General features: G+C 34.1%; 1 protein-coding gene across 1 annotated transcript; it reads left to right on the forward strand.

Moving 5' to 3' along the window:
- The first annotated feature begins 5,939 nt into the window (after nt 1–5,939).
- On the forward strand, nt 5,940–9,786 carry LOC100254328 (axial regulator YABBY 5). The gene is made up of 7 exons (XM_002285292.5): nt 5,940–6,542; nt 7,408–7,527; nt 8,447–8,567; nt 8,666–8,714; nt 8,822–8,897; nt 9,004–9,072; nt 9,538–9,786. The coding sequence occupies exons 1-7, from the start codon at nt 6,468–6,470 to the stop codon at nt 9,583–9,585; spliced, it is 558 nt and encodes a 185-aa protein (XP_002285328.1). The 5' UTR covers nt 5,940–6,467; the 3' UTR covers nt 9,586–9,786.
- Nucleotides 9,787–10,845: the final 1,059 nt, after the last annotated feature.

The raw sequence follows: 10,845 nt of genomic DNA on the forward strand, positions 1-10,845 counted from the left end.
GGATTAACAACCACTCAAACAAACAAACATGCCTTATAGGATAAAATGGATGGATTTCAACATTAGGGTTGAGGATTAATTCTAATATCATTCAAAAACAACCCACTCTTTCCCGTATAGGGATTATTGACTCTTAGTTAATAAGTTTTTACGATTTTAAAATACATCTACGAATTAAAAGAAATTCACTACATATATAATATCAAAAATTTAAAATAAAATATTTTATTCAATGTTTTCACCGAACCGGTCATTGAACTGGAAAAGTTACCAATTCACAATTCATTGGTCGGATCAACGGTCGAACCGATGACGTCATAAATTTATATTTTATTATTTTATATATTATTAAAATAAAAATAAAAATAATAAATTTTATCTGAATTTTTACAATATCTATCAAAATTATGATCAACAAATAAAAATAACACGTTAAATCATAAATATAAAAGTAATAAAACATAAAAAAAATAAATTTTAAAAAATAAAAATTGAGCCGCTACTGCCACTGCATAGGCCGGGGAGAGAGTGGCAGCATAGGCCGGGAGAGAAGGAGGGGGGGGGGGGGGGTGTGAGGTGCCGAAGGGTTGGGGGGAAAGTTACAGCAGTGGGAGCCTGTCACGGTGCGTTGAGGACGAGTAGCAACTACAACAGATGGAAGAAAAAGGTCTTTCAAAACAGCGTTGTTTTAATGCTAAAAAATAAAAATAAATAAATTTAATTGAACAGTCCGATTTACCGGTCGGACCACCGGTTGAATCAATCCGATCCCGGTTCAACCTATTTCCAGTCTAATTGATCGGATCGGACCAGAACCGTGACCAGCTGATGGTTTGACTAGTCTGGTCCGATTTTTAAAATCATACTTTTATTTTATCATACTTGAAAATGTTGAGATTAAAATCTCAAGAAGAACGGTATTTTTCTTAGATTTTTTCCACCCCTCTTTTTTAAGAAGAATAAAAAAAAAAGGAAAAAAAACTCCCATTTTCTTAGCTCTTTCATATCTAAATTATTAAGAAAGTCATTTCAAATATTTTTCCGGAAGAACCAAAGCTCTAAGAAAAAATACCTCAGGGTTAAAATCCTCACACAACGGTGTCCCCTTTATACAAATTCAACATGGTTCTCTCCACGACGGATCTACTTATAGAACATGAAAACTAATGTATATAATACATCAAATTGCCCATTTTTAAAATGCCCTACCCTCACCATTGTACTAACATTTCTGAACAATCTGTTGGTAAAAAATGTGAGACAAATAATTTCACATGCAAATGACTCGTAGCGTGGAGAGACGTCCCAGAAGAAAAACCCCAAACACATTGAGAACACGGGAGGTGTAGCCTAATGTCACGGACTTAGTCGTTCACTAAGCTCGTGCGGCACTTAGACAAGCCAAAACGCTTGATCTTGCTAAGTCAGCCTTGCTCCCCAATGCTTAGCTCACTCGGCTAAGACACTCGCGACTCAAAAGCTTAAGAAGCTTGGTAGGCAATTCTTGAAAGAATGGAAGCTTTCACTAACTCAAGGAAACCTTTACAAGTGCTTGGATGCTCACTTGCTTGGTTAGGAAGTGATTTTGGGTGGTGCCCTGGCCAAATGAGGCCCTCACCTATTTATAGGCACCAAGGGAACTCTCTAGAACCTTGGAGGGTTCCCTTACAAATCAAGAATATTCTAGAACATCCTACCCTATTCTATGTACATCCCTATGTACAAGAATATACAAGAGATTCCTAGAAGTCTCTAGAAAGCCTTGGACTCCTCTCATGCCTTCCACCATAGTGTAGAGATGTGTGGACATCTCTAGGCATTTCTAGAACCTTCCACACTCTTCCCACCAATGGCTTAGTGTAGATGGCTCCAGGAGTCTCCAGAAGCTTCCCTCCTCCTATATAAACCCATGGGGAGGGTCATTTGAAGCATCCTGTGACACTAAGCTCTTGGTAACCATCAAGCAGGTACATGTCATAACAAGAAATCTAGACCACATCATTCATATGTATTGAATACAGTGCCCCATAAAACGGGCAATCCCCCTTCGACTTGCTTCACCATATCTGTGATTCCTGGCCATTGTCATCTCTTTAAAATTGTATGAAAATTAGCATAAATACAGCATATACTTGCATCTCGCTTTCTAAATTATTAAAGTCAAATATTTAGACTTTGCTCGAAGATTAAAGGTCTGAAAATGATAAATATGCTTCAAGGTGCTTCTGCTATGTAGTTTTCAAGTTTTCCCCCATTTCCATGAAAGTACCAACCCCCAAAGACAGTGAAAAAGACTTTCTTTTAATTTTTGTTGATTTTGGGGATGGGCTTATTTGTTTTTGTTTTAGATGGTAGGTAAGAGGATATCTCGTAAATCAATTTAATAACTTAATTTAAATTATTAAATAAATAAATATATTTGATAAAATAATTTGATGTTATAATTTAAAGTTAAAAATAACTTTAAGTATTAAATTAAAATAATTAATTTATTTTAGACGTACTTAATTACATTTAGTGAATATCCTTTTTTATACTCATGATTATGCATATATAACTTATTTTTCATAGCAAATATTTTTGTATTTATTTTACATATCTCTAATACTTTTAATATAAATGTCTAATAAGTAAATTTATTATATATGGTTAATGAAAATAAATATTAATTAATATCAATAATAGCAAGTGAATCTGATAATTTAAAATGTTTAAGTTAATTTTAATAAATAACCTTAATATATAAAATTAAAATAAGTTAATAAATTTAAAGTTAACAACTAAAAATAATTTAACTTAAAAACAAATTTAAAATAATAAAGATTAAGTGTGACCGTAATGTAAGAAAAAGTAAAAACTCTAAAAGTATTACTTATAATATTTTTTAAAAAATATTTAATAAATAATTTATCTAAAAATACTTCGGTAAAAATACTGTCAGCCTTGATAAATGTGGCGAAGCCAACGGTATAAATGGGAAATGAATGGGAAAAGAAAAAGAAAAATTAAATAGGACCCCATTAAAAGTAGGAAAAAGGAGGTGATCTTGAAGCAAATACAAACTATAGTTTGTGACCATTTATTGCACCGGACAGACATGGAAAGGGACCTAAGCCGAACGGCCACGCTCAGCCCTATTATAAGGTTGGCCAAGTCGAGAAAAGACTAGATCTTGATAATGTTGCGGTTTTCCCATTTTCTCCACTGTTCCTATGTCTCATGGGCTTTTATTGTACTTGTCCTCTTCAATTTGTCCGACTGTAAATCGATGAACGATTTTTAATTACTTCAACTAATTGCACAAATGTTAATGTACGACAAATGTCTGCTTTTATTTTAGCATTTAAAAAATTTATCTCGTTAAGGCTTAGTTAATTGGCTGTATTAATGATGTAGAAATTAAATAATAGTTTTAATAGGGATTAATATGCTCCTTCTATATTTCTTTTCCATTACTAGTTACAACCACTTGTTCTTGTCACTAGGGATGGCAACAAGTGGGGTCACCCCATCTCAATCCGATCATATTTATTCAAAATAACTTTCATCTTCGTCCTATTAAAAAAATTAAATGGGATGGACGGAATTAGGACAAATATGTGAATTTCTTATACTCTTCAAGTTTTGTCTTGTGTAACTTTTTTTTTTCAATTTTTTAGAAAAATTATTTTTAAGTACAATAAAATATTATAATTTTTTATACTTGTTTTATTAAAACATATTTTATTACTATTATTATATATTTAAAATAGGAGAATAAAAATTACATTAAATTAATTTTTAAACTTAATTTTATATATAATTGAAGCGAAACGAGGTGAGACAAGACAATACTCTAACTTTTTTCTAGTTTTAAAAAATAAATCTCAAAACCCACCTTTATTTCATTTATTTAAATTTCAAATTCGTCTCATTAAGAGTGGGTACCCGAAAAAACTCACCATATTATTACCCCTACTTATCACTACTAAGAAGCATAATACACATATTGAGTTTAAATCTTGTAATTCAAATTTTTGAGGAAATTAGTAGTTCAATGTAATATCAGAATTTAGTTTGACAGAAAGACGTGAAATTGAATTAATCATGTTAAAAAATCTAAAAATTATAACCTTTTTCATTCTTTATTTTTGATATTTTAAACATGAATTCCAATAAAATCTTTAGCTTAAAATTTCAAGTGGATCCAATATGATCCTTGAGCTTAAAACACTCACAATAGGCTATTATTTTATGTGCTAGTTATATTGGTTCTATTGCATATTTACCACAAGATTTTTGAGAAATATTACAATTTATTTAATTTACATTTAGTACTACAAATTTGGGACTTAAAAATTCGTTGAGAAAGTATGTTCACAGGGTTTTTCAAAATCTCTTATTTTCACAATGACATTGATGACTGATTTTGATGGTAGCAAGGTGGGTATGGTTAGGTCAGTTTTTATCTCATTCAGAATCAATCCAAGTTGTTGGGCTTTAAATAAATTGAAACCGATCGATTAAAATCATTTTAGTTATTAAATCAAATCTTGCTATCTTATTCAGCAGCCACTTGATTTGGTAGAAGTCGGTCCATCAAATTTATTCACTTCTTCCTTCTCTCTCAGCTCTTAAATTTCATTTGTGAACGTCCACAAATTGATAAGAGTTCTGAACCCTGTCCAAAATTATCATCTTCCCAAACAATCCCCTAAGCGTAACAGCAGCACACAATTGAGGAACAAGACATCATAGTTCCAAAAAGGGAGACAGCCATAATCCAGAATATGGTTCTTCATTGTCCAGCTCAATTCATATCAACCTTATAACCCCATGTTTGATGTCCTATCTTTCCGACCAAAAACTTTAGTAATAAGAATCAAGTCAATAATTATTCTTTTGCATCCAATGTAACCAATAAAATTGCAAAGTTGAAAAAAAAAAAAAAAGACTTGGATATATTCGAATCAATTCTTAGGTTAATTGGTACATAGCTTTTTTTTTTTTCATTAAATATTGAAAAATAATAATCATAAACCCTCTAAAGAGAAAGCAAAAAACACATTTGTTACAATTATTTCGAACCATTAAAGACAATGAATAATATTAATTTAGAGTATGTTAGAACGTGATTATAATACTTTTATCAATAACATTATTTATTATAAAGGCTTTCAAGATAAGAATATTTACATCTTTTGGTTCGAAATGTTTTCGAAACAGTTCTAAAAAAAATAAATTTTATGAATTGATCAAGGTGATTCTCAATTATTTTGAAGATTTATTTATTTATTTATTTATTTAAAAACTCAAATATGAAAAACAATTTTCTTGACTTACTCTTCACAAAAATATTATACACTTAGTTGTGAAAGTTTCTAAAAAATTCTCTATATTTTTAATTGTTATTCAAAACATTGAATAAAAAAACAAATAAAACATTGAAAATTTATCTTTAAAAATAAATTATTTTCAAAACAAATTCTTAAAAATAATATTTTCTGTTAAAAATGTCGAAAATTATTTTCATCTCTAAAGAACATAAAATTATTTTATGATTTTAACATTTCCAAATAAATGTCAATATTTAGCTATAAAAAAATGGATTTGCTAATATTTTAAGTAATTATGTTATATAATAAAAAATATGTCCTACCTCCCAAGTTACTTCTCACAAATTACTTTAAGGGATATTTTAGAATTTTAGAAATAATTTTTAAAATTTTATCACATAATTTTTATTTTAAAAAGAAAGTGTTAGAAAAGTGCAAATGGAGGCTAGCTAAAGCCTTCAACTAGCCTTTACCATCTATCTAAAAAAATTTATTTTTTAAAAATAAATAAATAAAAGATAAAATAGAAAAAGGAAAATGGAAATAATAATTGAAAATCGCCCCCCTAGTCCGCTGTGGAAGTAGCAGGAGGAGGAGGGGGAAGGAGTGGTCACACTCATTTGATCATCATATGGACTGTAATGGTAATGCTGCCAAAGCCACTCCTCTATCTAACCCCCTATTCAAAAGCTGACCTCCAATTCATAAACCACCCGGTTTCCTTTAAACCGCTAACCGCTACATCTTCTTTCCTTCATCGGTCCCAGCCTCCCAGCCCTTCTCTGCCTGCCTCAGCAGCGCCACTACTCCTAAAATCCCCTCTCTCTCTCTCCCCCTTTCTCTCTCTCTTTTAAGCTGGGGTTAGGCTTCCCTACTTGGCTAAGTTATATTACTCATTTGGATCCTACCCCTGCTTTTTCTTTTCTGCTTTCTCTCTCTCCCTCTTCATATTTCTATATATATGGAGAGCAAGTTTCACTGTTCGATACATAGCCCGGCTTGAAAGCAAGGAGGGGAGGAGAGAGAATAGAAGCTTTTCTTCTAGGTGTTGTTGGCTTTCTCCTTTGTTTTGTGGGAGTGGGAGTGTGGGGTTTGTTTTTTCTTGTATATTTTCTTCATCTAGGGTTTGGGAGCTCCAACATCTTGATAGACATGTCGAGCTGCATCGATGTTGCGTCTGAGCAACTCTGCTACATCCCTTGCAACTTTTGCAATATTGTTCTCGCGGTATCTGATTTGAGAACTCTTTCTTTAATGGGATCTGCTTTTTCAGTTGTTATCATCAACACCATTTATTTGTTTGTCTGCTTGTTTTCTTTCTCATGTAATAGCTAACAAGAAAGAGAACAGTTTAGATCCTGAAAAAAAACGAAAAAATAAAGCAAAGCTTGTCCACGCTTCTGAGATCAGGATTTTGTGTGTTATTTTACTGAAATTTATTGGTTTTCTCTCTGGGTTTCTTGTTTTTTTTAACAGTCAGGTCTCCATCGTTAGACTTTCTTTTCCTTCTTCTTTTGCAGTCAAAGAAAAGTCATACCTGAAGGTCCTGAAGTGCGAAAGACCAGAGGGGGAGAGAGAGAGAGAGATTATTGTCTTATTTTTGTAAATATTGGGTTGTTTTAACGTCAAAAGAAAGAATTATTTGATGATAAACTGATGAGGACAACTCCTCACCTCCCTTGGATTTCCTCCCTCTGCAACTTACCTTTCCCTTGCTAAAAACACTGCACCACTTAGGTGCTGTCAAAACTATGCTTTTGAAGCTGAAAGGGAAAAGAAAATGAAGATCTCAGTCCGGTTATTTCTTGGAAACTCCCTTCCCAAAAATGTTGAAGAATGCCACTCCACCCTCGTTATTTTAGACCCATTTCTTTAACTGAAGATTATCGACTGGGTCTTCCATATTAACCCTAATTTTTACTATATATGTTTCATGACTTGCTAAGTTTTCACTTTCTGACACCCCCTTTTCCCCCTAGAAGTTGACATGATTTTGATTACCTGTTCCGGAAGAGATCCCGAGCTTTAAATCAGTTTCTGATCTGGGGTTTTTGCACTCAACTTACCTGGAGACTGGGTTTTGGTTTTACAGGTGAGTGTTCCATGCAGCAGCTTGTTTGACATCGTGACCGTCCGATGCGGACACTGCACCAATCTATGGTCCGTGAATATGGCAGCTGCATTTCAATCACTGTCATGGCAAGATGTTCAGGTGATTTTTCTTTTCTTTTTTTCTTTTTTTTTTTCCTGAAAAAATGTTTCAGCTTATTTTTAGGGCGACGACTCTCACCCTCTGATCCTACTTCCTACCATAGCTTCTGAAAACTGGGGTTTCTGGGGTCCGCTTCTTTTGAGGAAATCGAAGTCCTCTGGATCTGTATACATGGAGGATTTCAAAGCGATAGTCTCTCACCTCTGCTACCCTCTGTAACCCTAGCAGCCGCCGTAACCAAAACCTATTTCTTTGCTTTTTGTAGAGTGGGTTTTGCGGCCACAGTTGTTAAGGCGTCAGGAGCTGTCCTGACCCATCAAGGCAAAGCATTTCTAGGGTTTTGTTGAAGCTTTCTCTTTCTGAATTCTAACTTGATTTGATTGACATGTATGTTTTGAAGTTCTTAGGTTTCATGATTTCCTTTCATGAGCTTTGTCTTCTACTGTGCGAACACGTCTGAAAAAATCCGAGTTTTTGGATGTCAAGACTCCTTTCTCTCACACCCACCAACCCTCTCCTTTCTCTTTTTTATCTTTTTGGTTCAATTTCTCCCACCAACTGCCTTCTTTTCCGCTTCAATTCCTCCTTCCACCTGTCAATCTGGGTTTTATTTTCTTTATTTCATAGAGTATCATCCTAACCGATTCAGTCACTTCAACGCTGGTTTTCTTCCTTATAAAACATCATTTCAACTCTTTCCGTCACATCCCGCACCCCCCATCTCTTTCCTATTATTGTCAACGCCACACAGACACCCAAATCAACATTGTAATGTTTTATATCTCTCCTTTCTATTCTTTTCTCGTTCGGCTGGTATTAAGGTGCTGATGAAAAAAATATGGGAAGCTTTTTCTTATCTCATGTATGTGTCGGATTCATGCCTCTTCTCTTTGTTGCTCCTTTTTCCCCTTTCTTCCAGGCACCCAACTACACTTCTCCAGATTACAGGATTGACTTGGGTTCCTCTTCCAAATGCAACACCAAGATGGCCATGCGAGCACCAGCCTCGAATATCTCTGAGGAAAGGATTGTGAATCGCCGTGAGACACCTTCTACCCTAGATTTATGTGTGAATTTTCACAGCATTGTTTATTATTATTAATTCCATGAGACATCAATTGTTAATTTTCTTTTTCAGCTCCCGAGAAGAGGCAGCGAGTACCTTCTGCTTACAATCAGTTCATAAAGTAATGAAACTGTAATCTGTTATCAGTCATTGCGCATCTCTTTATTTAATTTTCTCGAGTGCTACAAGCCGATGATCACTCATTGTTTACCATGAATGCAATTGCAGAGAGGAGATTCAGAGGATCAAAGCCAATAATCCAGATATCAGCCACAGGGAAGCATTCAGTACTGCTGCAAAAAATGTGGGTCGTGAATAAATATAACAAAGGATCAAAACTTTTTGTTGGCACTTTATCAACCTTAACTACTTTTCCTGTGAGTGATGACTCATACTTTTTTCTTTAACAGTGGGCGCACTTCCCCCATATCCATTTCGGTTTGATGTTAGAAACCAACAATCAACCAAAACTGGACGAGGTATGCACTTGCAAGTTACAATAGAACTAGAATTTTCTCTTAGATCTATATCTCCTATGAGTCCCTTGCATTTTTTGAGATGGGTATCATAAAATTTTAGTAGTGAGCCACTGGCATGAGGTAGATGGTAGAGAGAAAAAGGTCTTGTCCACTGGAATGTTACTAGGCGGAGTTACAAATTACAAAATCTTCCATATATAGCCACTGAATATAATTCCCCACTTTGATACTCTCACAAAAACCATATATTCTTATACTACTTCAGGGCTAAGCTATGTGGTGCAATTGAATCATATATATTATATATTTGTGAAGAAACAAATGCACCAGTCCGCGAAGTTGTTAGCATATCAAAATGCAAATGGTGATCAAGAACTTTGATACATATGTTTATCAAATGGCTAGCTTTAGTGATTGCCTGATTTTCTTTTTCCCTTTTTCTTGGTTGAACTTGATTTTGTGCAGGGCTCTGAGAAGCACCTAATGTCAAAGGCTGCACTACGGAACAAATGATAGTCTTTATTCTCCAGGACCATTTCAGTGGATATCCATGCTACTGAAGTAAAAGAAGCCTGGGGCTCATTGTGTTCTTAAGATTATATATTATGAAACTATATATCCTCTCTTCATTGTATTGGCCGGGCACATGCCTAGAAGATGTTATTTACATGATTTGCAGTAACTAAGCTACTTTTCCTTTGTCTTGTTCATCAATATTCCTCTACTTCCCAAGTGAGCAAAGTTGTCACTAGAATAAATTAAAGAAATTGTTCAATATATATAGTAATCAAAATGCAAATAAATGAAACTAACTAATTAATCAGAAGGTACTCCCAACAATTGATTCATTCAGTCATATGGGAAAAATCCTTCATTTTCTTTCTGTCTAGTGTCTAGGAAATGATTGCCTAAGTATGCATGCCATGCTTTTTAGATGTCTGCCTGTTTATTAGAGCTGAGATTAAAAACATAAAAATAATGCTTGCCTAGAAACCAAAAGGAAAAGGAACAAATGACCCATTTTCCAAAATATAGCAACTTCTCCAATATATTCACTGTTATGTGTGTTTTGTAATCCTGCACAAAATGTGGGTCATTTATGTAATGAATCCCATAGGAGAAGTAATTTCACCCAAATGAAAATATAAGCCTGCAGTACCGTACACCATATGATTACAAAAGAGGTTCTTTGACTATAGTCTAACAGTGCTTTCATGTGGTTGAAGTGAGGTTTTGGATGATGACAATAGACCTAATATCAACCTGATCATGGCTCAGAGAAGCAGCGTACAAATATATTTGCAATGTGTTGAATATTAATTTGTATGTATTGGAGGACCACGATCAAGGTCAAAATCCCAAGGGTTCAAAAAATAAATGCATGCGAGAAGCTGGAGCATGGCTAGATAGTAGCTGGGCAATCACACTCATGAATGAAAAGATTCTTCACACATTTTACACCATTCTTGGAGTCTCCGTAATGGCACGGGCACTGATTGAATGGAACATTTTTTGTACAGTCATATCCAAAGATCCCATATTTATGTTGAGATAAAGTTTTGGTGGGTGGGTGTTTGTACTTGTCTACATTTATATACTAATCCTGTCCCGTGAAGGTGTGCAAAGGATGAAGTTGAACTAATCAATGGATTCCTCGTTCAGTATTATTCACCAGCTAAATGGAATTGCAGCTGTTAGTGGGGCACTATTAATTAGCTGATTCTTACTATCATGGTATTTTATGTCACTTTTTACCTATAGAAAAATGTGATA

Source organism: Vitis vinifera, chromosome 11 (assembly GCF_030704535.1).
Source record: "Vitis vinifera cultivar Pinot Noir 40024 chromosome 11, ASM3070453v1".
NCBI lineage: Eukaryota > Viridiplantae > Streptophyta > Magnoliopsida > Vitales > Vitaceae > Vitis > Vitis vinifera.